Source organism: Simochromis diagramma, unplaced genomic scaffold (assembly GCF_900408965.1).
Source record: "Simochromis diagramma unplaced genomic scaffold, fSimDia1.1 OVJJ01000802.1, whole genome shotgun sequence".
Lineage (NCBI taxonomy): Eukaryota > Metazoa > Chordata > Actinopteri > Cichliformes > Cichlidae > Simochromis > Simochromis diagramma.
The window spans coordinates 20733528-20761185 of NW_024387492.1; the positions used below are offsets into that span (position 1 = coordinate 20733528).

The 27658-nt window shown below is 40.3% G+C and overlaps 1 protein-coding gene across 1 annotated transcript in view; it reads left to right on the forward strand.

Moving 5' to 3' along the window:
• The first annotated feature begins 1763 nt into the window (after positions 1 to 1763).
• The window catches only part of galnt14 (UDP-N-acetyl-alpha-D-galactosamine:polypeptide N-acetylgalactosaminyltransferase 14 (GalNAc-T14)), a 215375-nt gene continuing 189480 nt past the window's right edge, over positions 1764 to 27658 (forward strand). The window contains exon 1 of the mRNA XM_040017048.1: positions 1764 to 2203. Coding sequence (XP_039872982.1) covers positions 2042 to 2203 — 162 coding nt within the window. The 5' untranslated portion in view covers positions 1764 to 2041. The remainder of the gene's footprint in view (positions 2204 to 27658) is intronic.

Sequence of the window (27658 nt, forward strand, 5' to 3'; positions counted from 1 at the left end):
TCCATCTCTCTTGTTTCAAAACACCAAGTCTCCTGCTGTGAAAATACTGAATTCAAGGCTTCATAACAAGACATCACTAAACATTAGATAAAGGTCAAAGTGACAAATTCTAGCCTTTGTACTGTCTATGGAAACTACACTAAGAACTTTTCTCATTTCATAACTGAAACGTCCTCCTGTCAGTGACCCTCATCTCTTTTGTCCTTCATCCTCCTATCTGTGATTTGTAAACCAATCTCACCGCTTCATGTTTGAAGGATATCGAAAATAATGGCAAGCTTCCTCTGTCCCGGATGACAGAGGAGGCTTGCTAGAGGCATTATCATCAAGGATGGACAGATAGCTTCTTTGCAGAAGTATTTTTACGTTCAGTGTATAAAGGACGCACAGACCTTGGTGGGAGAAGGGCTCTTTAAAGAACTTGTCTTTTTTTACTCATTGGTTGTTTCTTTTATTTAAGTTCATCAAACTTACTGCACTTACCTTCACTGTTTCAGGGTGCTATTAAAAATAGGCATGATGTCTCACAACATTACAGCATGTAATGAATTTAATTAAAAGTGGCCATAAGTTCTGAGATCATAAAACACAGCAGTAGTTGGACTATAACAAAAACATTCATAAACAATGTGTGATGCTGTGTTGTTGAACGTCATATTTAATTGGCATTGGTCAGAAGGAAGGATTCTCATTTTGATGAATGCATCAGTCCTCATGCCACTTCCTCATATCCTTGTTGCCAGTTTGGGAAATTTTAGTGTAATGGTTTACACATTTTACCTAACAAGCAAAAAAAAAGTCCCTCCAGTTTTTGAATCATTGCGAGAATAACAATTGTCACCGCAGTATAAGGAGAAATAATCAGTAATGGAATAGATTTGGGGGAATGTACAAAAAAGTAGAAAAACTTGAGGGACAAATATGTATACACCCGATAAAATCCAACCACGTCAAAGAGCAAGGATCCAGGAGGGAAAAAAGTCCAACATTTTATTTTTCTATCAGCTGGTACCACATACAAAACACCGGGGCACAAACACACGGAAATGACCGTATAACGCAAGTATAAATGCTAGCAACGATGTCGGCCACTTACATAAGTTACATGTCAGACTCTAAAAAGATTAACTGCAGAAGTCTAAATCAGGCATTTGGGATTAGCTGAAAGCAGCTTTATAAACGTGGTAAAACTCTGCCCCCTGATGGTGAAGGTTTTAATTACATTCTGTCAAGGTTAATTACAAAAAGTACCTTTAAGCAGTACTTCATATTAGTTTCTTATTCTTCACACTTTTCAGAAACTGCAACTAACTTATTTTAATTTATGATAATCTGCTAGTTTTCCACATTGGTTATTATCGATAAACTCAAACTTGGATAACTTGGCTGAGCAGAAACTGCAAAATCCAAAAGTATGCATCAGATAAACAATAATCTATCAGAGCAAGGAAACAAGTAAATGCATCCCTACATCTTTCCCCAGTCAATGCCTGTCATGCTGACCTAACTGATCATTCTCCCTTTGTTTTCTCTCAGTTTTCTCCTCTCTTCTTCCTCCTCCTCGTTATTTTGTTTCGGGCTCCTCTTTAGTGGAGTAGTTGCGGGTGTCGCCAGGTGGAGCTCCATGCTCTCCCAGTCAAACCTTCAGGAGGGTCCAGGACTCCCTCAGCGAAACACACACACACACACACACACACACACACACACACACACACACACACACACACACACACACACACTAACATGGTCACACACACACACACACACACACACACTAACATGGTCGCGCACACCAGCGCACGCGCTTACGGCTGTCAGGCGTGTCAGAGAAGCGCTCGCGCTTCTGTGAGTTGAAGGAGCGAGAGTGAGGGCGAGCGTGTAGTCGGTGCTTTACAGTGAGCGGGACCAGGCACGCTGCTGCCGTGTCAGTGAGTGGAGGCTGGCTCCGAGTCCGCTTCTTTCACTTCTTTTCTCGCTTCTGTGAAATGGACTTCTGACAGCAGCCGGGCTGCGGGCGCCGCCGGTTCCTCCTGACCGGAAAATGAAGCGACTCTGTCGGAGGCTGGCGGTGGCCGTGGCGGTGCTGGTGTGGCTGGGAGCGCTGGTTTACCTGCTGGTGTTGAGCCGGAGGAGGTTGCCGGAGCTCAGTCCAGGAGCGGGAGCAGGGGGAGGAGGAGTAGCAGGAGAGACAACCTACAACCAGGTGAAGTAAAAAATCTGACCTGCTGTGTACGCGTGGTGGACTTAAGCGGGACGTCTGCGGAGCTCGGGGCAGTCGCACTAGTTTTAGCAGCATCATGAACCCAAATCCCGAGTGAAGGAGTTTCTGAAACAGACATGAAAACGGAAAAAAAGTTGTAAAGAATTGCTCCAATATGAGAAAGTCCTTTTTGACATTAATCTTAAGTAAAGCAACCAAATTGTCAGAAAAAAAAATCTAGTGAAGTTTAATGATGGGGGGAAAAGTGTTTACTCTTTGTAATTACCTCCGGTGGACCTAAACATCACTAATGAGCTCTTTCAATCGTTGCACTTTCTCTTAATGTATTTTAAGGTGAATTCTTGACCTGTAAAATACTTTGGCCATGCAGTGGACTAAAAACAAGACTAAAACATCTAAAAGGTGAGATGAGAGCAAATGCCACCAAAGATCCCAACTTTCTTCTGATTGCTTTTCTTGACTTGACTCCCAGAGGAAACTAAATGCTGTCTGCTGTGTTGCAAGTTAAAAACTTTTATTTTTCAGTAGATTTATTATCAGTGAAAAATCAGTTTTCTAATCCTACAGTATTCCTATCAGAGCAACTCAGTAAATTGTGAGGTAATACTCAGTTTGTCATTTTAAATTTCATTCCTTTTTCTAATGCAGTGTTGCACACTCAGTATCCACTATCAGAGCTCTTATCATTGTTTAATTCAGTTATCAGATTGCAGTGGTTCCTTTGAAGATAATTGGGTTCATTTTCGACCCAGCTTGATACCCATGCCCTGCGTTCACTGTAGGACGTCTGTTATGCAAAAGACCCGCAACATGTTCACTGTAGCTGGGGGGTATAAACGTATTGATCCTGTCTCTCTTACCTTGTTAAACAGAGCTGCCAGTGCACACATGCACACCATGTAGGAATCGTGTAACAGCCCAACTGAATGGTAAATGGCCTGTATTTGTATAGCGCTTTACTTAGTCCCTATGGACCCCAAAGCGCTTTACAGGACATTCAGTCATCCACACATTCACACACACATTCACACACTGGTGATGGCAAGCTACATTGTAGCCACAGCCGCCCTGTGGCGCACTGACAGAGACGAGGCTGCCGGACACTGGCGCCACCGGGCCCTCTGACCACCATCAGTAGGCAATGGGTGAAGTGTCTTGCCCAAGGACACAACGACCGAGACTGTCGGAGCCGGGGCTCGAACCGGCAACCTTCCGATTACAAGATGAACTGCCAACTCTTGAGCCACGATCGACCAAATGTCCGTAAGAATATGGTGAGATTGTCATACGTGGTATAAACCACATAATTAGCAGGGATACTGTATGAATTTATCAAGAAAAGATTATCTATGCTTAAGATAAATTCTAGCTGACCTTTGTAAAGAGTGTTCCGGGTCAGGAATTTGTTTTGTTGTGAGGCACAACAGGTAAAATGCATCCACTTCAATGTACTTTACCTGAATAAATCTAATGAATAAGGATCCAAGATGCAAGATTTTTAGATGGAAGTACCACTCCAGGGTGTATGTGCAGGGCATTTCTGTGTGAGGACTGCTACATATTCAGCATCTCCACCACACGCTGGGACTCAGCAGTCTGTGTCAAAGGAACATGTGTTTATAGAAACTGCAAAAAATACAAAAAATAAATTCTGCATATGAAGTAGGAAAGATCTCTCATAAGCTGTTGTGTTCCTTGTGCTTTTCTGAAATTAATATGCATGTACTTGAATCACATTATTTGTTCTTCAACACCAGCGTACAGACCTCTGACCTCCCCGAGGCCCTTGTTAATGTTTGCTTGTTGCTAAAGTGCACACTAAGCACTGAATGAAGGCTTTCAGAAAGTTCTGAGTACACAGCAGAAACCCACGTTGCAGTTAGACCACCTGCAGTGTGCGTTTATTTTTGTGAGTGTATGTGTGATCTGTTACAGTGCAGTGAATTTAGAGCTAGTGTAAAAGCTGCTTCACAGGAATTCCATTCTTCACATCATCCTATATATACAGAATAGACTTACACTTCTGCGTCAGCTCTATGTCGTAACTTATGCCATAACCGGAACCCTATTTTAACCCTACGCTGCAACCTTCTACCTGGTGTGCACCTCCCGAGAAACATAATGCGGGTTGAAGCATAACGCAATAACTCGAATACTGTGGAAAGTTGTTGTGTAGGAATAAAAGGAGTTTCCAGTTACTATGAAAGTTACGACGTAGGATAAATCAAGCTTTAGGCTTCTCTGAAACCTGCAACCAGCTTTTCAATGGAGGCCTACAGCTGCAGGTATTGAAGCGAAGTGAGCTTAGCCTGCAAGCAGGTCTGAATATTGAGTCAGGAGGCTGGGGTGCAGACTTTGCAATTTAGATGTAGTGAGAGAAAAGTTTTATTCCTGTTCACCAGAAGATGATGTTCTTCTGACCTATAATGGTCCAAGCCCATAATTTTATTTGACTGTACTGTAGCGGCTCTGATTGATTCTAAATTAGAAAGAAACCTTATTTGTCCTGTACTGGGCCCTCAGCTCATCCACTGTCTGAAAAAGAGCTGTTTTAACTCCATCTTTCTCCCTTTAATCCAACTTTATTTTGATTGGGTGCCCTTCTTAAACAGGAGGTTTGAACAGCAGGTGCGTGTGCTTGACTGCGTGCACGTATTGACTATTATAGAGTAGCATGCTCTGTCTGCGTGGGCAGAAAGGTTCACAGACTGAATCAAAAGCAGGAAGATAAATCAGCATTCGTGACAGTCTTACTCACCTTGTCACTCTACCGTGACTGTAGATTTCTACATTTGTTTGATAAAATACTAAAAAGATCAGGAAAGCAAAACCACAGTGCTAGCAAAGGGTGTGCACTGAAGTCAGAGTATACAATTTGGAGCAAAGTATGTATATTGCACTCCTTGGGGCTTAAAAAGTCTGGGAAGCTAATCTCTTATAAGATACTAGAGATGTGTTCAAATGTCCATTTGATATATAGCGCACTACATATATAGAGTCAGCAGTTTTATAGCGCTGATTGAAATCTCAGCTGTAAATTTCATCCTCTATGTTATGTTCTACAAAAATCGCCACATGAGACAGCAAGAAGTGTGTTACAGGCGCTTTATTGTACATCCATCGAAGGAGACCGCCGCCTCGCTATCTGTTAAAGAAATGTGATGTGGTGTGCTAATGTGATTTTCTTACCTGTTGAGAGGGGAGCATAATACTCCTTGGATGTCTCAGCAGTGTGGTGGCTTGTTTCCTCCCCTGCCTTAGCAGTAGGATTAAAAAAACGAAATTATGCGAGACACCTACAAGAAACATATTTGAGACTTTTCAGTCTAAACTGTAAATATGTTGGAGATGTGTTATTAAGTAGCATGCTTATGAAACCTTTGCACACAAGCAATAAGAGTGAAGCTGCTGCTGTTAAAAAACAAACTGTTATTACGTTGCATTTGGCTGTGCTTCGAGGGGGTTTAAAATGCATATACTGGAGATACAGTTACAGCAGCCCTTTCCTTCTTTTGCTCTTGTAGGTGGATTTGGTTCAGCTGAAGTACGCTGTAAATAAAGTTTGCACAGATGGTGTGTGGATTAGTCTTTTTTTATTTTAAGAATACAGAGTCGTATGTCAGTCACAATGTGTGTGTATACCCAAAAACTGTGTTACATTGCACCATATAGAGGATGAAAGTATAAGCCAACTGCTGTCAGATTTGAAAGACAAACTGTCTCACCCTGTGAGATGATGGATGGACTATCTAGGGACACCTGGGGAACAGCTGGGCAGATGGGTGATGATGGTCAGGTGATGTGCCTCTGCATTGACCTTCAGAGTTGGAGTGACTGAAGTGGCAAATCATGTGTTTGTGCACAACTAGATCATGAAGAAGGACGGCCTGGCAGAGATGAGTTAAGCTAACTCAGTGATGATCAAAGTGATTATGCTGAACAAGAGAAACCCTTAAGCAGCTGACTTCCAAAGCGATTGTAATTTTTGACAATAATTTATGTAGAACGTCATTAAAAAGACTCATTAACAATAATGTAAAGTCGGGAACAATATGAATCGTCTTAATTTTGAGGCGTGCCTTAATTTTGTGTGAATAGGGAGGTGTTTTCAAACTGCTGATAATTCATGCAATGAAGCTTAATCTGCTGTTGCTCTCATTGTAAGTTGACCTGGATAAGATTCTCAGCTAAATGCCTCAAATCTGAAATCTGAAATGTAATTAAACTACTTCAGTTGGAGGGATAGAAACAGCTGCAACCACTTTAGCCTATCAAAAGAAGAGGAAAAAAAGAGTGTCTTGTCTTGTCTTGTGTGGACTTGTTCGGTAAGCTGTGAGCCTACAAGCTAATGAGAGAATCGCTGTTCATTCAGCAGAACAGTGTGTGTGTGTGTGTGTGTGTGTGTGTGTGTGTGTGTGTGTGTGTGTGTGTGTGTGTGTAAAAATGAATGTATCATTTTCAAGTCAGGACACACATGCTGAAATGCACCTCGGCTAATACCCAGCCAGATACAGACTTGCCAACTTAATCCTACAGTTTTTCACACCCAGTGTAAATCTGTAGGTACAGATTTGCCTGGTATCATCATTACCATGCACACAGTCTGCTTGTATCATAAGAAAAGAAGAATATATTTGGCTCTTTCTAGTGCCGTGGTGTATTATCCAAATGCAAGTTTAAACAGGAGCGCTAGAGAAGTGATACAGTCTTAATTAGAGAGAAAAACATTTGGAATCAAACCAAATGTATCTATAAAAAAACAGGAAACTTGTCTGAGGAATTTTGCTCAACAGAAACTTCTTAGTTTTAAATTCCTAATTCAGTGTAAAATCCTTTTGTGCAATATTTGATGATACACTCTGCTAGCTGTCCCATTAAGCTTAAAATATTCTTTCTGTTTGTGCATGCAAAATGATCTTGTCTATCCACATCCACACCCCTGAGTTCATGCAAGCTGTCAATGTGCATGTGAAATTTGACTGTGCAGACTGTGTGACTGAGAAATGAGTGTGTGCACGTTTGCTGTCACATTAGAATAAAAATAAGAGAGTCACCTCCTCACAACTGGGAACAGTTGGTGAGTACTCAGTGATTACATTGAATATTTCTTCACATTTAGTGACTGAATGTAAGTAATTGCAGCGATATGTTGGTTGCACAGACATTGAGAATATAATTACTTATAAACCTCTTGGTGACCAATTTTGTTTGCAACATAATTGCACAGGTAATACAATGGAAGGCAACTTGTCTTCAGATATTCACGGTCCAACTAGAACTGACTGGCAAAGGTTTGCAAATAACTGCTGATTCATTAATACAGATTGCCAACATGTTCCAATCAATCTCACTTAGTCTTTGCTGAAAAGTACAACAATTTCTAATCTCTGAGCTCTGGCTAGACTCTAAATGTAAGTAGTTATTATGAATTTCTGGGTTTGGCAACAGATTTGTCATTACTGATATATCACAAATAATTGTTATATTGCAACAAAGAGATGGGATTTAATTGACAATTCGTTCCCATCCAGTCTGAGACTGATGGCAGTCTGACTCCACCTTATTGCAGACAGTAACTGTCTGCAAGTCGTCACAGACCTGGAGCCCAACTTCAAAGCAAACATTTCAAATGCAGTGAGATTTTTAGTTTATTACACATGATCACAGTAATTTTGGTTGTGGCGTGGTCTCCAATCACTGTTTCTCTCTTTTTTGTGACTGTAGCTTTATGTTTGACTTATTGCCAACTAAGTGTTTGCACATTATGTTTTTTTTTCTTTTTTGTTGTTGTTGACCGAATGCTTAGTTAATATAATAATTTTCCTTTATTTTTGTTCTTTTTTACACTCGTTTGAATTAGTCTAAATTTGCTTGTAGCTGTTTCAATGTTGGCAAACGGTGCTTGTTTTTGTGTGAATGAATGCAGTCTCAAGGCGTGTGTCTGGCATTCAGAACTACAAACTCCACCCTGATCGTTTCTGGTTTATCGCGAATTCCACTGCAGAAGCAGGAATGTTTGTGGGGCAGGAATTACGACACAAAAAAACAAGGTTCATGCTGTATAAATGCAAGCTAATCTCACGAATTCTTGAAAGGCCATAGGAGGTGGACAATACGTCACACTTCTTGAACTTTATCCTTTCTGTTTATGAAAAAAATCTTAATCCTAGTTGCACTTCGGAAATTGAACAAGCAAGATTTCTACACAAACATGTATGTTCCTGTGGTAATGAAACATGCATGCAATCATGTACTGCTTACATAGGGTCGTATCCTTGTTGTTGACCTAATTACACTGTAAGTATATTATTGACATGGTTGATCAAAGGTGTGTCTTTGCAGAGGTGTGTAAATGGTAGGCAGGTAACATTTACACACCTCCAACATTTGAAAACAATCAGCAGGTAGCCATTTTTTAATCAGAAGGAACCTTTAAGCTACTTGTCTGTGGCTGCTAAAAAACATTCATTTTTTTAGTACATGCCAAGCATTTGTGTGTGAGTGTATGCCAGGACAGAGGATGTGTCTTTTGTCAGCAATGCTCGTGCTGCTGAGTACTATTCAAATGCTAATGCAGAATTCCCACTCCTCACTGGATTAGCCTGCACTCCTGTTTACCTAGCATGACTACTTCCTGTACAAGGAAGGATACTCCTGTACTCTGTGCACACACAGAGAAATGCTTATATGCAGAATCACACCCTCATCTATATGCGCGCACAAGAAAACTGGTATTTCTTGCGGGATCCCACACATGGACACACACATACACACTGAGAGAGCTTTTGGAGAGCCTTTGAAGCAGCATGGTTGGAGTGTGCCTGTGTCCTCGGGCAGGTTGGCAGGGGGTCTTTATGGAGTTTCTGCCTTCAGAAATCCAAACATGAGAGGAAACAATCTGTTGGTTCTTTGAATACTGAAGGACACTGCCTCACTGTGTGCCTCTCTCATTCTCTCTCTCTGGTGGAGGAATGTCAAGCGTCTCAGGGCAAGATGTTGATCAGATCTGGACCAGACAGAAGTTATTTCTGTATGTAGTACATTATTCATTGAATTCATTATTTCACAGAGGATTCTCTCTTTAAATGATGAACACAATGGCACTGAAACCATGTGTCTAATAGAGTTAGCGCTGGTACTTCCTGACACTTTACAAAAGCACCACTGCTAATGCACTGTTAGTTTGCTCTGTTTAACCTGTGCTCTCTTCAACTACCACACCTCAGAAACTTTAGAGCCTATATAAAGTATAGATAACGATTTGTTTAAAAAATTATACATGTTAGCAAATGATTGAAGAAAAGGTTTTATTAAATTGTTGAGGTGGCCATTGAATCGTTTTTGCCAGCTTTGCCCTTATTGTGCAAATTTGTCTTCGCTGATCTCTGATGGCAGAAGTTCCATACAGCGTAGTCTGTTTTTACATGATTGATTGACATTATATTGATCAAGTGACGAAAAGATGGTGTGATTGTCTGAAGCATTAGACTGATTAAAAGTTAAGAATCACCATGTGCACCCACCTTAGTAGTGACCAATTTTTAAGGATAATCTGCCGTCACTTTTGAACAGGGGCCAAACCAACTACGCCCTTCCACTCCTGTCCTGCCAACATCTGTTTGGTCTCATCCAGTCTAATGTGTGTTGTTATTCTTCAGTTGCTCCATTCATGGATCATTAGAACAGCTTATTCACCTCCAGCTCACCCTATCCCTAGCATACTGTTTTCTTACACTAACCCTGTGCATTTCCTCTCTCACTACATTCGCGAATCTCCTCTGTCGTCTCCCTCTTTTCATCTTGGCTGGCAGCTCCATCTTCAACATCATTTGTCCATTATATCCACATCCCTCCTCTGCACATATCCAAACCAATTCAGTTGTGACTCTCTAACTTTGTCTCCAAACTGCTCAACCTGACCTGTCCTTCTGATCTGCTTATTTCTAATCTTACCATCTTGTAAACCCTCCCTTTCACTTCTACCTCTATCCTTCTCTCACAAATCACTCCCAATACTTGTCTCCACCCACTCCACCCTCTCCTTCACCTCTCCAGTGCTTGTCTGTTCCTTATTAAAACGTCACCTGCACTACCTCCACTCCTTGCGTCTTACAGCTGCCTCCTTTTTTGCACACATGTATTCTGTGTGGCTTCTATTGACTTTTGCTGCTCTTCTCTCCAGAGCATACCTCCACCTCTCCAGGCTTTATTCCACCTGCTCCTGACGTTCAATGCAGATCAGTGTCATCTGCAAACATCACAACCGACTGATGCAGTGATGAAAGAACTCAGTATTAGTGCATATTGTGATTTTTTTTCTTTTGTCCCTAACTCATGGTTCAACCAATCACACAACTCGAATGCAAGATTGCTTAGTTCAGTTTATAGAGTGACAGAGTGCTGTGAGAGTATTAACCCTGCTGCTTCAAGTTCCCTTGTTTTGTTTTTTGCACTAATCCCAAAGCCAATAGTAGCCCTTTTTTAAAAATTTAAAAATAAATAAATAAAGAAAAAAAAACGTAATTAATGGATTAATGGTTGATACTACACACTGTAGTGCTCTATGCATGTAGAAAAACTTAAAATACAATATACATTTTCACAATATTCTTCTTCATAGCATCATTTTTAAAACAGTCATCAATTTCTTAGCTTATTGCAATGTTTTTTGTGGAAATCTCTCTTACAATTTGACTTCTGTCTCAGTATCTCTCTTTTCTTTCTCGAGAAAACAAGATCGATGCTCCAGTCACTGTGCTCGTCGTGTGTATCACAACGCCCAATCGCACCACAATGGCACAAGGCACACTCACACACAATACTGTACACTACACTAAATAACACAAGAGCACACATACATAAACTGCATGCACATGCACAGTTGAAATTATTCATTTCCCTGTCATATGAAATGCAGTTATTGTTCCTTTCTCCTTCCCTCTCCCTATCAGGAGGCATTCACATGGACAAGAGGAGAGGGAAATGAGTTTTCAGAGCGGCTATAACCAGCTCCCAGGGAGGGAATAATAATAATAATGTTTTATATGAAGCACTCAGTTCAGCAGGGCCCACAGGTTGGCTAACTAGACTGGCCTCTGGCACTGGAGGACTCATTTGTGAAACACACTTACCACTGTGGAAATGAACCTAACTGAGGTTCAACAGCTACAGCGGCTGATATATCACTAAAGTTATGTCGCAGCTTTGCGATTTTCATGATGTTGGTTTGGAGAAATGCCAAACAATCAACCAGTTAAGTGTTTATTTTTTGACTGGTATTGATGGTAGGGATAAAAGGGCACCAGTTTAAGCTTTTAAACCATATGTTAATTGAAATTTGTCATGTCTTTGAGTAGGTTCAGAGTTTCCTAACATGTTTTTCCCTGACATGTCATAGTGTTATGTTGTCATAACATAAACTTAGTGTTATTTTTTTACAATAATTATTATAAAATATGATTATATTTTGGCCATGTTTCTCAGTTTTCCCATGTCTGTATCATAATGAGAAATGTGAAGCTAAATATTTGCAGACATCACCCAGCAGAGATCCATGTCAGAACGCTAATGTGCCAAGCAGTCAGACTGGACATGTGGTGGTTTGGTGTAAATCAGTTCCCATGTTTCTGTTTTGTGTTTAGTATACTGATTCATATTCTATTCTATCTGTTTCATATCAAAGCAAATGTAGATTTAAAAAAATCTGAGATATCAAACAAAACAGACGGAAATGTTGCTGTGAAGTCTTTACAGTACAGCAGCTGTGGGGAATATTGACTTACCCGCGAGGCTTGGTCACTGAAGGCCATATGTGTTTTTAGTGAAAGTGGAGCATTGCAAAGGTAGAAAAACAGTGGTATCGAAACTCTGGCAATTCTGAAACTCTGGAAAGAATTCATTTACAATTTGTGATTTGAATTAACTGAAGTTGGGGGGGGGGGGAATCCATCTGTTATTTCATTTTTTTGTGAATATCAACAACAGAATATTGTTTATTTAATCATATTTAATTAAAATTTCGTTATTTGGTGCAGTTTCTATGTTTCCCCCAATAATTCTCAGAACCTTCAGAAGTTAATTTTCATTTCAAATTTTGACATTTTAGCTTTTTGCTTTGAAAAGTTTTTTTTTTCTCCCAGCAAGAATTGCAACTTCTTTACTTGTTTAGCAGAAATGGTACAAAGAAATATTGTTACATAAGCATTCATATGTAACAAATGCAATGTGCAGTATTTAAGCCATGTGGCCCTAATTTCAACCCTTTATCTCTCTCACCCACAAAAACGACATCTGATGACCTCCCCTGTACCCTTAATTTCGTGTTTTTGACACCACAGGATATTTCGATAAAGATGTGCATAGTTTCCGGGTTTTTCCAAGGGTAGTTGCGTAGGCAGAGGTAACCCTCATTAACTTCTGATGCAAACAGCCTTAAATATGACAGAAACTGCTCAGTTCAGAAAAGAGCTTTAAGGGATATTCCTAGTATGATTTCAGGGGGTAAAGAGTCAATATGGAGGGCCTTTTTCCAATATAGAACTTCAGCCTTTACTGTATATACATATTCTTCACATCATAAAGTGTTGATTTAAATTTCTATTGGTGTGATGTTTTGAATAAATCTCTCTCAGAAACTGTTCTTTACCTAATTACATTTCCAACGAATGCACATTTTACTCATATACATGTATCTGACAGCTTCAACTAATGTTTGTTTTTTTTTACCTACAATTTTTCACTGACTACATAGTCTTCACTTCAGAGGTTATTGGACAGCAGCTTTGAGCTAAATTAGCATTTGATCAGATGTTATACAAAGAAAGGGAATTTGCCATCACCATACAATTCCTGAAATGAGAAGCATGTTTCTCTCAACAGCACAAGAAAAGGCATTTAGCATTTTCCCTCCTAATTCCTTCCTACTTTATAAATGATTCAGAAGCTTCAAAAAAAAGGGAAAAAAGCAAGAATCAGCATAAATTGGATTTTTTTTTTTTTTTTTTTTTTAGATGGGGATGCGGTATAATCAAGCATCTTTGACTGCAAGATTATCCATGTACTCTGTATGTGTGTGTGTCTGTGTTTCTCTTACACACACAAACATACAGATAAACAGAGGCTGGGAAAGGCTCGAAGGTTTGATTATGTCATCATGCAGGCTCAGCAGGACAGTGTCAGTAAATCATAACTTTACATGTACCGACATTTCATTTATAATTCATATGATGGTCATGTAGGCGTCAGTTTGGGTTCCGCTTTGCGAGTGTGTCTCTTCACTTGTGCTACACATACTTGGGTTGTGTCTGTGTGTATCTGTGTGCAATGGAAATTAACTGTCACTGATAAGACATGCACCACTTTGTCACGCTACACAACAGATGCCTTTGTGTGTGTTAGGGTTACGGTTTTGTGTGTGTGTGTGTTTCTGAAAAAGATGTTGCCATGGATTTAACTAATTTGGTTACTGTCGTTTTTTTCCACAATGACTTGACTTTTTAATGTAATATATAAATCAGGCTCTTGATTTCTTGTTTGAATATGGGGATTAGAGAACAAGATTCACACAGCTGTTGAAAGAACATGATGTCTTAATAATCAAGATAAACAAGTCGTGTATGTATGGCAAAAGGGTTTTGAACAAATTCTGACTGAAAAAGGTTCTAATTTTAAAACGTGGATTAAATATGATGTTAAACAAAAAATCTAGAAGGATTTTGCTACTTGGTAGCCCTGTTGGTAACACCTTCAGGTTGTTATTTTAAGATAAGACTGTAGATCTGAAGGACTTCAGGGTGCTGAGCTTAATAATCACATGGATTTAAAACCTGTGTGGAAAGAATAATGAATCAGATCTGACAAGTTCTTAAAAAGTTTGGTTACTTTCTAAAGTTTCATGACAGCAGAGCTTAATATATGGCTCAGTCCACGGTGATGCCTCGATCAACATTTTGAACAGAGTACTTGAACAGATGCTTCAGAAACCATTATGCTTGCATAGAAATACGATTGGTATTGGTTGTTCTTGGCTTTGCTGTTTTAAAGTTTTGCTGCAAAGTGTATTTTGGCATAGAGTTGGTTTCTATTCTACAAATGTTGCTGTCTTTCCTGAAGACAACTTCATCCTGGGGTTGGATGTAACCTACCTCCACTTTCTTGGACTGGCACCAAAGATGATCCTCCTTATACCACTGTGACCTTAGTGGTAATTGTAATTAGAACCTGCAGCAGCTTGAGAACTGATCATTCATGATCAAGACAGTAACAGTCACCTGCACTGACTGGACAGCAGCTGTTACACAGTGCAAGGGAAATAAAATATTTGCAGAAGAAACATTTAAGAACACCTCTTCAGGGCACACAAGGATGCATGTACATACTTAAACACTAAATGTTTATTGAGGTTATATATTAAAGAAGTGCAACTATAACTTTTCCATATATTTTCATGTAGACATTTGTTTTCCTCATTCAGAGGTGTTGCTCCATTCTGGCCATGAGAAAGAATTGTGGTTTAAAGCACTTCCACATCAGCTGTACTTTTCACACATGGAAACTATGTCCCTGTTTTATTTTCAGTCTGGGGTTTTGTGTTTTTAGCCTGGCCTGCAGCTCCTAACCTTTTCTGAATAGCTAGTGTTGCACTGATCAGGAGGCAGGCAGACACCTCTGTATTGTTAAATGAACACTACGTGTTACATGTTTTTAGGCCAGAAAAAGCAGTACACAACGTAGGCAAGTCAAAACCCTTCATGGGTTACTGCAGTACCACATTATACCTTGATATTACGCTAAGTGAGGTGTGCCAGATTAAACAGGATTGCATCTGGAAAATCAGTGGCAACAGGTGTTATGGAGTAATTAATCCAAATATGAAATTTTGGTTCAAATCCTCAGTATGTATGGAGGAAGTCAGGATAGAGGTACAACAATGAGTGTCTACAGCCATGTTTAAAACAAAGTAAAGGCTCTATCTCTGTTTAGGGTTGTATTTTAGCCTATTTTTATTGCCAACTTGTTGCTTTGTGGAATGTAACAGATTGGCAATGGCTTTGTTTTTTCAGCCTGATAATGATGCCAAACAGCACTGCCAGTGCAGTAAAAGCATACCTGGATAGTTTTTTGTTGTGCGTTTTTTCTTTTGGTCATGGATTGACCTCCCCAGAGCCCAGACCTCAACATTACTTAAGTAGTGTTGGATCATCTCAACAGGGAGTTGAACAAAAGACAGAAACATCCAAAGAAGAGCTTTGGATGTCCTTCAAGAACCCTGGAGAATGATTTCCAGTGAACGCTTAAAGAAATTACAAGAAAGCTCGTCTAGGAGAGTTCAGGCTGTGCTGAAAAATAAAGATGGCCATACTAAATATTGACTTTCAAGCTTTTTTCCTAAAAAAAATATAAAGAAATGAAGGATGGTTCATGACTTTTGCACAGTACTATATCCTCTGATATCCTGTGTTAAACTTGACTCCTGCCAGCAACCAGCTTATTTTGTGAATGTCAAATTAGCCAGAGTGAAAAAAGGTGTGTGTGTGTGTGTGGGAGGGAGGCAAAGGGAGAGAGTGTGTGAATAGGGCAGTAATTGTCTACTGCCATTTCTGTGAGTGTATATGTGTGTGTGCGTGTGTGCTGGTGCAAAAATTGTAATTCTCACCTTGATGCATGTAAGATTGAGCCATCAATCTAGTTTATAGAGAGCGGAGGGTAAAATGAGGATAAAGAGAGTGGGGGAGAAAGATAACAGAGAGGGAGAGTGAGGGAGAGGAGGGGATACAAACGAAAGAGGAAAGTCAAAAACTAAGAGTCAAAGAGAGTGAGAACAAAGAAGGCTACAAAAAACGAAGAGCCAAACAGCAGCATTGACAGAAAAGTCACAAAATCACAATATGAAAGAGAATAGAAAAGCTGATGAAGAATAAGAAAGATGGCACAAAAGGAGAGCGTGATGGAAAAATGAGAAGAAAAATGAGAAGGAAAAAATAAGAAAAGACAAAAAATGGGATATATTGAGAGGATGTGAGGTAAAGGGAGACAAATGGATCCGCAGAAAGAGCCAACACACACGCACACTTGCACACACAAACAATGAGAACAACAGTGAGCCGACAGGGAGCAAATTAACTGGTTTAAAGCAGACAGAGTACAAGCTGTTTTCACTGTCACCAGTCATTTGTGCTCAATGTGTCATTTCTCCACTCAGTGCCAGTTACAGTCGGCTTCTCCTGTCACTGCCTCTGTGCGAGCACAAGCTAGTATCAGTACTTACACAGCATTGTGCGGTGAGCCGTAGTATTTCATGCAAGAAGCCACCTAGCAGAGCACAGCCTTTCACGATGCTCATGTTTGCAAAGTTACAGCGATCATGTCTGGTGTATGTGTGATGATGTACAGTGCTGTGTGGACACAGCACAGTTTTACCGTGGAATAAATGTTGATTGAGCTGGAATATTATTATTATTATTTCTGTAACTCTACAACAGAAACTAAGTGCTGTGAAAACTGCTTACTGACTGGTTTGTGAAGTCCTCCATCGAAGCCTCAGCTTGATCACTTTGGCTGTTACCGTCTTGTTCTTTTGAAATGAGATGCAATAAGTGAGGGTTGGCTCCATTGTCAGGTAGCTGCAGACTAAATCATTCTTCTAGTTCATCGATGTTACTCTTAGTAGACTGAATATGTTGTACTGGGGGGAAATTGTAAATTAGTATTTGAGACCAAAATACATGCGTTGTGAATTTTTCTTCTGAGATCATAAATCAAGCAAAAAGTTGGGTGGTTTTCCTGTTGTGTAAAAATCTGAGTTGCTGCAGGCTGGCCTCTCGAAAGAATGTAGATTTAAGATATTGCTGGAGTAAAACATATGTGCAAACATACATGGGAATACAGTATATAAGGCAAAACAGTTTGTAATTTCTTTAGGTAGTCTTCAGGTAGAGTTAAAGCTCTTCTTTGGATGGATGGCGGCCTTTTAGTTTCTCTCAGATGATCCCACACTGCTTCAATAATGTTGAGGTCTGGGCTCTGGGGAAGCCAATCCGCGACTGATAGTTTTTCACTGTGTTCGGGATCACTGTCATGGTGAAAAATGAAGCTGTTGCCAATCAGTTTCCTCAGATTGTATTGTATGATGGATTTGACAAAACCTTCAACACCACTGCTTGAAATACAGCAACAGGCCATAACAGAGCCTCGCGTTAGCTTCAGCCTCTTCACTCCTTTTTGTGCGCCCAGGTCCTTGAAGCTCTGCTCTGATTGCGTTAATGATCGTTGTTCTGGAGTGAAAATGTTTTCTTCGGTAAAGTCCAGCATTATTGAGTTTACTTTTAAGACTCCTTAAACTCATCTTTACACCATCCAAACTTAACATTGTGTCCATGAAAAGCCTCAGAGACCGTCCACAGGAAGCACAAAAAGGAGTGAAGAGGCTGAAGCTAACGCCACAAAACAGGCAGAACATTTTCCATTTATCTATGTAGTGCAGCGAGCACCGTTGGGGTAATAAATGTAACGAAGCGCTGTGAGGAGTTAGTTTCTAGACCAGGGGTGGGCAATCTCAGTCCACGAGGGCCGGTGTCCCTGCAGGTTTTAGATCTCACCTTGGGTCAACACACCTGAATCACATGATTAGTTCGTTACTAAGCCTCTGGAGAACTTCAGGACATGTTGAGGAGCTAATTTAGCCATTTAAATCAGCTGTGTTGGTTCGAGGACACATCTAAAACCTGCAGGGACACCGGCCCTCGTGGACTGAGATTGCACACCCCTGTTCTAGACGTTTGTTGACATCCCGCGTTTAGCTGCTGCTGCTTCTTCTGCTTCTAATTTAAAGGCGCTTTACCGCCACCTGCTGGGCTGGAGTGTGGACCGTGACGGTTTTAAGGCCTGGATATTTTCTTAAGAAAATCCCCGTGACATTTAAAAATCTGAACATCATTATCTCACCCATACTCTTTTGTAAAATCTCTTCAAACATTAACTGAACAGTACTTCTCTGAAAAGCCCTCGTTTAGCTGACTACAAATCACTTTTCTGTACTAAAAATATAGAGTAAGCCTAATCGTTGAGTCACTTCTGGTATTTCAGACAATCCCTTTCCGTCAAGAGCCACTTGTTAATTTTTTGCGGACTTGTTAAAGTGTTTTCTTAAATGTTATTTTGTTGTCAATTTATTTATTTATTTATTTATTTTTTTATGTAAAAGTGTTTTCGGAAATGTTAATTTTTTGTTGATGTTGTAAATGTGATTTGCACTTCCCAGCCAACGTAGTACGGACATTTGATGTAAAAATCTGCCAAACATGTGGAGCTACATGCTGTGGTGACCTGTTATGAATAAGGGGGCATTTGAAAGGAGCTTCTTTTTCTTTTCCTTTTTCTTTGCCAAAGTGTCTGTTTTGTGTTGACACAAAACCTTTCTATTGATTGAATGAGGTGCCTTTTGATGATTTAATGATTCGTAGTTCATAGGTTAAGTGGATTAATAAACAAAACAAGAAGCAGACCTTCAGAAAGCCTGGAGAACTGTTGTTAAAGAGCATTTAAAAATACAATAGTCTGGCTCCTTGGAAGTTAAATCTAATGAAATGAGGGTCAAGACTTGCACACAGCAAACAGCACAATTTCCATGCATTTCTCTGTTACATAGCCAGCGTGCCATGTAACCCGCAGAGACCGAAAAGAGACTTTAAAATCTTGTCAAGTCTCAAGTCTGCAAAGGCTCATTTCACTAACCCTCTAAGACCTGAGGTGCATTTGTAACTTCAGAACTGAAGCAAATTCCAGCGCTTCACTCTGAAACCCGTGTTGCTTCAAAGCTGTCAGCTGTGAGGCCCAGACAGGAGAGTCTGCCGACTGCTGTACGTATTGCTGCGGTTGTCATCATCACCATTGCACTTTTCAAGCCGTTGCTGTTGTCACAGTTGTTGTTGTTGCTGGGGCTAATAGCAGATATATCCTCTCCATTAGCAGTTAATCTCCTTGCCAAGGGAGTGAAGAAAGCAATATTACCAGCGGGATTTAAACGAGCACTCCTATCATCTTTTTCCTCTTCCACCTTCTTCCAAACTCCCCTCTAAAAATGTAAAATTTTCATTCCTGCTCGGCAACAATGCCACACACTCTCTCCCTCTCCCACACACTCACACACACGTACACACACAATATTGCTTATTCCCCGGCTGACCCTTCTGCTTGGGGCCAATAAAGAAAGGGATTAGATTGAGAGCTCAGTGCACACAACAAACACACGCAGCTGCTGTCAAGACATTTAATAATGAATCTGTGTTGTTGTGATTTTGTCCTTGGATTTTTTTTTCAGCAAAGCCAGACTTCTATGTTATTAATTTTTATTACTTCTCCCGTTTGTTGTTCGATAACTGCGGCACCGTGTTTATGTCTGTGAGCATGTCGCTGCTCTTTCAACATCAATTTTAATTTCATTTTTGTTGAAATACCAAAAATAATATTTCTTTGAACCACACTTGATGAAAACCAAAGGTGAACTGGAGAAACGAAAGTATCTGTGTCTCTGCATGTGTGTCTTTGTGTGAGAGAAAAATAAAATAGAGAGGGGGTGACAGAGAAGAATAGAGGGAAAGAAGAATCACATTTTGTATTTTGTCTCTTCTCTTAAGTTTGTTTTTATTCATGGCTTTTGCACAGGGTGAATTATTGCTGTGCTTCCAGACGTCTGGCTCTGCAGTGTTTGCTAAGCATCCAAAACAACGTATTCACACTCCCAGGAATTTAGATTCACCAGCGAAAGTGGGTTTTGTGGGAGAAGGTGAGGAATTTTGAACAGCTGTGATTGGATAAATGGTTTCCAGGACTGTTGTCCACTGGGATATCTGGACAGATTAGGGACAGACAGAGAGGGGGCACAGTCTATCATTGACAGCTACTGCACCTGAATTGTAGATGGAGATGGTGTTATTGTAGAGTAGAAAGTGTGTGACAGTTTTCTTTGTATTCACAAATTAGAAATCTTAATACTGAGTACATTTACTAGCAGTGTACAGGAACAGGCCACCCTGTACACTGTTCTTTACCACCAAAGTAAAATCAAGAAACTGGTTCTTTCATAACTATTAAAACTCTTTTCTTGACTTTAGCAGCTTTTTCTCCAAAACGGTTGAATAGAACATATATAAACACACAATTAAGCAATCTGACAATCACTAAAATTAATTGGAAGATAGTATAAAAACAATGAAATGCAGTCATTGAAAATGACTAAAGAATGCTTATTTATGGAGTGGGACTGTGGTGAATCAGAATCAGAATACTTTATTGATCCCTAGGGGAAATTATTTTTCGTTACAGTGCTCCATTATAAACAAACATTAACAGAGACAGACAATACACTAACTAAGAATAGCACAATATATACAGGCATATATATACATAAAAGTCACTTATTAATAAATAGCTGAAAAAGAACATGTGCAAGAAGGGTGTAGCTGTTGCAGTAAACAGTGTGTTAAGTGGATGCGTTGTACAGAGAGATGGCCACAGGCAGGAATGATTTCCTGTGTCGTTCAGTGGTGCTTTTCGGTAATCTCAGTCTTTCACTGAACGTGCTCCTGTGACTGACCAGCATGTCATGGAGTGAGTGGGAGGTGTTATCCAACATTGTCCTTATCTTGGACAACATCCGCCTCTCCAACACCACCTTGAGGGAGTCCAGCTCCATCCCCACAACATTACTGGCCTTACGAATCAGTTTATCGAGTCTGTTGGCATCTGCGACCCTCAGCCTGCTCCCCCAGCATGCAACAGCATAGAGGATCGCAGCTACAACAGACTCATAGAAAATCCCGAGCATTTTCTGGCAGATGTTGAAGGACCTCAGTCGCCTCAAAAAATAGAGACGACTCTGGCCCTTTCTGTAAAGTGCTGTGGTGTTTGTAGCCCAGTCCAGTTTATTGTCAATGTGTACTCCAAGGTATTTATAGTCCTCCACAATGTCAACACTGACCCCCTGGATTGAAAGAGGGGTCAAGTGTTTCCTGGTCTTCCTGAAGTCCACTATCAATTCCTTGGTCTTTGCCACGTTGAGCTGCAGATGATTCTGCTCACACCACGTGACAAAGGAATCGACCACAGCCCGGTACTCTGTCTCATCATCCCTGCTGATGCATCCAACCACCGCGGAGTCATCAGAAAACTTCTGAAGATGGCAGGTCTCTGTGCAGTGGCTGAAGTCTGTGGTGTAGAGGGTGAAGAGGAAGGGGGAGAGGACAGCCCTCTGTGGTTCCCATGTGTTGCTGATTACCTTGTCAGACACACACTGTGGGAGACGTACATATTGTGGTCTTCCTGTCAGGTAATCAACAATCCAGGACACCAGCATCCACCTGCATCGCTGTTAACTTATCACCCAGGAGGGTCGGCCTGATGGTGTTGAAAGCACTGGAAAAGTCAAAAAACATGACTCTCACAGTGCTCGCCGGCTGGTCCAGATGGGTGTAGACACGATTGAGCAAGTAGATGATGGCATCCTCTGTTCCGAGACGAGGCTGATAAGCAAATTGAAGGGGATCCAGATGTGGTCTGACAATGGGTCGCAGCTGGTCCAGGATGAGCCTTTCCAGGGTCTTCATGATGTGGGAGGTCAGTGCCAGTGAAGTTGTTAGCACTGCTTGATCATAGGTGAAATTGCGAGCATGAATGATTGTCTCTTGTTATTAGTAGTCATGTGATCAATCTTGACAAACTGGGTAAAGACAATCAGTTAAACAGAAAGCCGGTTAAAACTCTGTCATGTTAACATCTACAAATACTGCTACCTTCTCTGAGCTTGAGCTCATTTAGGATGACTGTGATAAAATGGAAAAATGTCCTGTGATCACACAAAGTTTTATTCGTTATCAGTCCACGTTTGGTAAACCAACATCTGTGATGGTTTGGGAACGTAGAAGTGCACTGGCATGGGAAACTTGCACATCTGTAAAGCTCTGTTAATGCTCACTGATATATCCAGGGCCTGGAGCGACAGATACCGCCAATATGAAGTTTGTATCAGGGAAGAAAATGCCTAACCATGTTCTGCATGTTCTCCATCAGGATGGTGGAGTAGTAAGAGTTTCAGTGTTAAACTCACCTGTGTCCAGACTCGTTAACTGTTACAGACGTGTAGCCCATTATGAAACACATGAAAACCTGCTGAGTACTTGAAATTCTGTTTCCGTGTTGCTTTCCAAACTACAGCAGCTGGTCTCAGTAGTTCACAAACGCAGAGTGTAGTCAAAATAAAATGTGATGCAACACTGTGGGAAACATGCACAAACATGCAGCAGGCTCATTCATATATTTAAAATATTATCTGTCTTACCATGTAATATATTGACTTTGGTTTATATTGGCAAGTTTAAAACAGTTTTAGTGATTTACACGACAGTAAATAGCGTTATTTACATTTTAAAGCTGTTTTGGAAACAGGATTGTTAGCAGTAGTATATCCTTAACCATTCATAAATCACTTTGAAGACATACACTGATCTGGCATAACATTATGACCACTGACAGGTGAAGTGAAGAACACTGATTATCTCTTGACAATGGCACCTGGTAATGGGTGAGGTATATTAGCGAGCAAGTGAACATTTTTTCCTCAAATTTGATGTGTTAGAAGCAGGAAAAATAGGTAAACATGAGGATTACACAGAGCATCCCAGTTTGTTGTGTAGGGTCTGCACAGCTACAGACCAGACAGTGTGCCCATGCTGACCCCTGTCCACCACTGAAAGTGCCAGTAGTGGGCACATGAAGAGCAGAACTGGACCATGGAGCAATTGAAGAAGGTGGCCTAGTGTAATGAATGATGTATTAATTTTACATCACGTGGATACCTGGGAACACCTCACACCTGGATACACTGTAGGAAGAAGTCAGATTAATGTTAGCTGGGAAACATTGGGTCCTGTCATTCATGTGGATGCTACTTTGACACAAACCACTTTCCTAAGCATTATTGCAGACCATGTCTCATTGGAACAATATTCCCTGATGGCTGTGGTCTGTTTCAGCAGGACAACACACCCTGCCACAAAACAAAAATGTTTCAGGAGTTGTTTGAGGAGCACAATGATGAGTTTGAGGTGCTGACAACCTCCAAATTCCACATATTTCAGCCCAATCGAGCATCTGTGGGATGTGCTGGACAAACAAGTGTGAAACTAGTGCAACTAGTAACTAACTGACAGTATTCCAGTTGTTTCTGAATATATGTCAGGGTTATTTTGAAGAGTATTATGGTGTGTATGTTTATGCATAAATCTCCATGCTGAGGCTTCTCATATGTGTGTGAAGGGTAAAATGTGCATCTGTACAAGGTAATGTTTAAATTACATTCCATCTGTCACCTCATACATATGCATGCTGAAATACACACACGCATGCAAAAGATTGGCCTTGGCTGTTTTTCTTTACAGTTTTGAGCTCGGTTGAACAGACACGGAAAGCCTTGCAGGGCTGCGAAGAAAAATGCTTTAAATTCAAGGCAAATTTTTGATGTAGACACCTACAAATGCATTTTCTCTCTCTCTGTTTATCTCTTCCTCTCTCTACCACTCTCCTTTTTTCTCCTATGCTTTATGGTGGATGCATTTATCCCTGGTTCTTTTGGTGTGCCATGAATATGCAATGTGATCCTCTCTCGATCCCTGTGGGGACACTCTGCCTCATCTCAGCCCTACTGCCTACGCGGGGAGGCCGGAGGTCAGAAATTGGGTTTTTGCTTGAGAGTAGCCACAATCTGGACCACGTACAGTTTCTGAAAGTTGCCAAACAGCGCTTCAGCTGTGACTCTTAAGGTTTGAATGAGAATAAATGTGTGTGTTTGGCTCTGAGGGCATCATACAGGAAGTTTTTTTTTTTTAATTTTTTTTTAAAAAAGTTTGGAAAACCAACTATAGTAAGTAAGTAACAGTATGTTACTAGATTTTGACTATACAGTATGTTTGTGTCCAGTCATGTGACTATACATAATTTATGTTTGGTTGATAATAAAGTCCAGTCCAGTTGTGTTGTAGGTTTTTTTTAATATATATATATATATATAAAAAGCAAGTTCCTGTGCTCCAATGACTTACTCCATCATTGTTAGATTTCTTGTTCAGTATTTGGGTTTTGAGATAACTTCAGGGATATATGTCTACACATTTGTGTGCGTGCACATTCTCAAGCAATATTTCGCTTTGTTGCTGCGTTTGACTGACTGGAAGTGCAAAACCTGAAAATAGATAAGACTGCAGGATTTGTTCTTGCACCTCTAGAACTCTTGACAATCTAATGCCTCTTTTTTGCACGTACCTTTTGCTTACTTTTGTAGGTTTTCCATTAGGTGGTAGCACTTTGTCCCAGGTATTTATTTTAGTACAAATTTGTCCAGAGTTCCAAGTGATCTGAGTCACAAATGTGATGTCAACAGACTGTATGCCACTGATTGGCCAGTCAGATATGTCGATGGAGGATGTCGAAGCAGATGTACTTCGACATCCTCCATTGTTGTGTTTTGTTTGTGTTGCATACAAATGATGTCTCTGACTTTTGTAGGTGTTGCTATAATGTCCCTGCCCACATTGAGGTGGTACTCATTTATAATGGAAAACGAACAAAATCCAGTGGAGTGGAGTCGAGTTGAGCCAAGTAGGTGCAGAAGAGGCATAAGAGGCTTTTGAAAAAGGGCATTGCTTGAGAAGTTATTATTGTAAAAATGTTCCTAGTTGTCATGGCCGTGTTATATTTCCCAAATAGAAATGAAAGCTCGACTCAAATGTGGCCAATATCTGCAGTTTTCAGTGGGTCACATTTCGCCTTGATGGCGTTGACTCACAGTTAATTTGACTTCCTTATCTCAGCCAGTGGTTTGTGTTATGTTAGCCAGATGTGTCAGGCATGCGGTGACATTTGGGCCACATGAGACACACTTAACATTTGCAATAACTTGATGTCAACTACTTGTCTGTTGTAACTGAGGGACATGAGTCCAAAGGCATTTGCCATTATGTTCAACAAAAAAGGATAAAATTTCATATTTCATGCCCTTAATGGTTTTATTTTCCTACTGCTTTCATACTTAGTTTCAAGTATACATCAAATAATTGCATTTAGATTAGGCAGTAAAATTGAGTTGTTTTGGTTTTTTTGGGGGGGTGTACAGAAAGTAATATCTTTATTTAAATTTGAATTTGGTGAATTTTGAATTTAATCCAATTCAGGGTCACAGGTGGACTAGAGCCTGTCCCAACTCCCATAGAGAAGGAGGCTCTGTAGCATCTTATTATTATAATATAACAGGGACAGATGCATAAAACAGTGTGTACATTAATGACTAAAACTAAAGTGCTACACACAAAGCATGAAAGTGCAAAAGCATTGTTTTAGTCAGCTTTTTAAATTCATACATATACATGATCCTCTTTTATAGCTCCTGATCAGGATGACATTTCACAGAAGTGCATGAGCCTCTCTTACACTTCCATATTTAGCTATTTATTGAGCCTCCCTCAATCACCATTTGCATATAAAATTGCAGGTTATTTGAAATAGAGAAAGATATACAGACAATAGCATAAAAAAACGTGAAGGAAACATCGTTTGTTGGTCTCAGAGTCACAAACAAAAGAAAAACTACTGAAGCAGAAAGCCAAACAAACACAAAAAGAGATCAGTTGTGAAGTTCAGCGCAAAGGACCCCGGCCGAGGTAATGAATAAATAAATAAATATATATTTGGACTACAAACAATTCACACAATGAAAGCAGACCATTACATATGGTGGCAGTGATTTAAAGTATCCACCCTGAGCCACACATAATAATAATATTAACCACAAAAACAGGCCTGTTTAGAATTTGTACATTTGTATACAACAGATTATTTGGAATTAAGTCTGTGACTAGTAAATTCACTTATTATGGTATGTAGGTGTGCTTTCTAAACAGACACACGAATAATGTTAATAAAAAAACGGCAAAAACCCCCCCAAAACATTTAAACCAAAAAAGAAATAAATGTATGTTTTATTTTGTGTCTTGCTTTATTTTTTAATCTCCACTCTGTCCGGTTTGATTTGTTGTAGAACATTTTTATGGATGATCTGAAGAATGCCTGCACATTTATGGCAGATTCTTCCTGTATAAATACCAGTTTATATGCTGGAGAAGGCTTTTTTTTTTTTGCTTTTGTTGTTGGCTCTTGCTGTTCAACTTTCAGTTCACTACCACACAAGCACAAATGTCCTTATTTAGTTTTTAAAAATAAAAACTAAACAAAAACTTGGCTCCTGTGGTCAAAAGCAGAGAAAAGCAGGGCTACAAAAAATGTTCAGAGACAACAAAACTAATAATGTTGCAGAGGTGTGTGTATCTGTGTGTATATCTGGCTGTATGTGTCTGTGCGTGTGTGGCTGTATTTGTATGTGTGTTGGGGTCATAGACAGAGATGTATGAGCTGGAACAGAAAACAATGTAGAAACCAAACAAGCACCACTGCTGCAGGGAGAGATCTATACACACCCTTAATTGATGACTGAGCAGTGTGTGTATGTGTGCATCCACTTCAGTCCCTGTGGGTGAGACAGCGTTGATAGAGGAACAGAGAGAGAAAGAGGAGGTGTTTGTATCGGTGTGTGCGTGTATTTCTGTGTGTGTGTAGTATCGACGTAGCTGTGCTCTCCCCAGACCTGAGCTCAATAAGCCCTGACTTCAAACAAACAGCAACCACTTTACACAGTAGGAGAGGTGGAAGGAAAAGGGAGTAGGTAAAAATAAATGAAGGCCAGAGAGAGAAGAGGAAGAATAAGGAGAGGAGTCAGGCAGTGTGGAATAACAAAGGAGAAGCACTGATGATGAAGAAACTTCAGAAGCTGACAGTAAAGGAGAAAGAAGGGGAGAAGGAACAGCTGGGAATATCAGAATAGGTGTGAACAGAGGGAGGATGACAAGAGGGAGCAAAGGAGAAAAAACATGAATTGAAAATGAGGAAACATGAAAATAGATGAGACATTTTTTTTTAGGAATGACTATAATGATTTAGCCCAGATAGCTTCTCTACGATGAACAGAACAAAGTTAAGAATCTTCATGCTGTGTAAGTGAAAACAGACAAAAAGAGAGGGGGGGAAATGCACTAGTTTGCGGATTAGCCTCTGTGGCTGCTGGGTTTTGATTGGTATCACTTGGAAGTTCCCAGTGGACTTTTTTTGACCACTAGTAGTGCTTTCGAACACTGCTTTGATGGGTTGCAGTATTTTATTCATGCACACTGCTACACCAGTGATGGCTTGAGCAGCTCGCTCTGATCCCCGGAGCGTCAATTAGTGCCGTTTTCTCAAAGCCAGTGGTGTGGCTCGTTTGCGCCTAAGGTGTCCTCTGGAGCCCGTGCCCTCACACACTGGGTTATTCGAATTAGTCAGACAAGTCTGTTTCTCTCACCC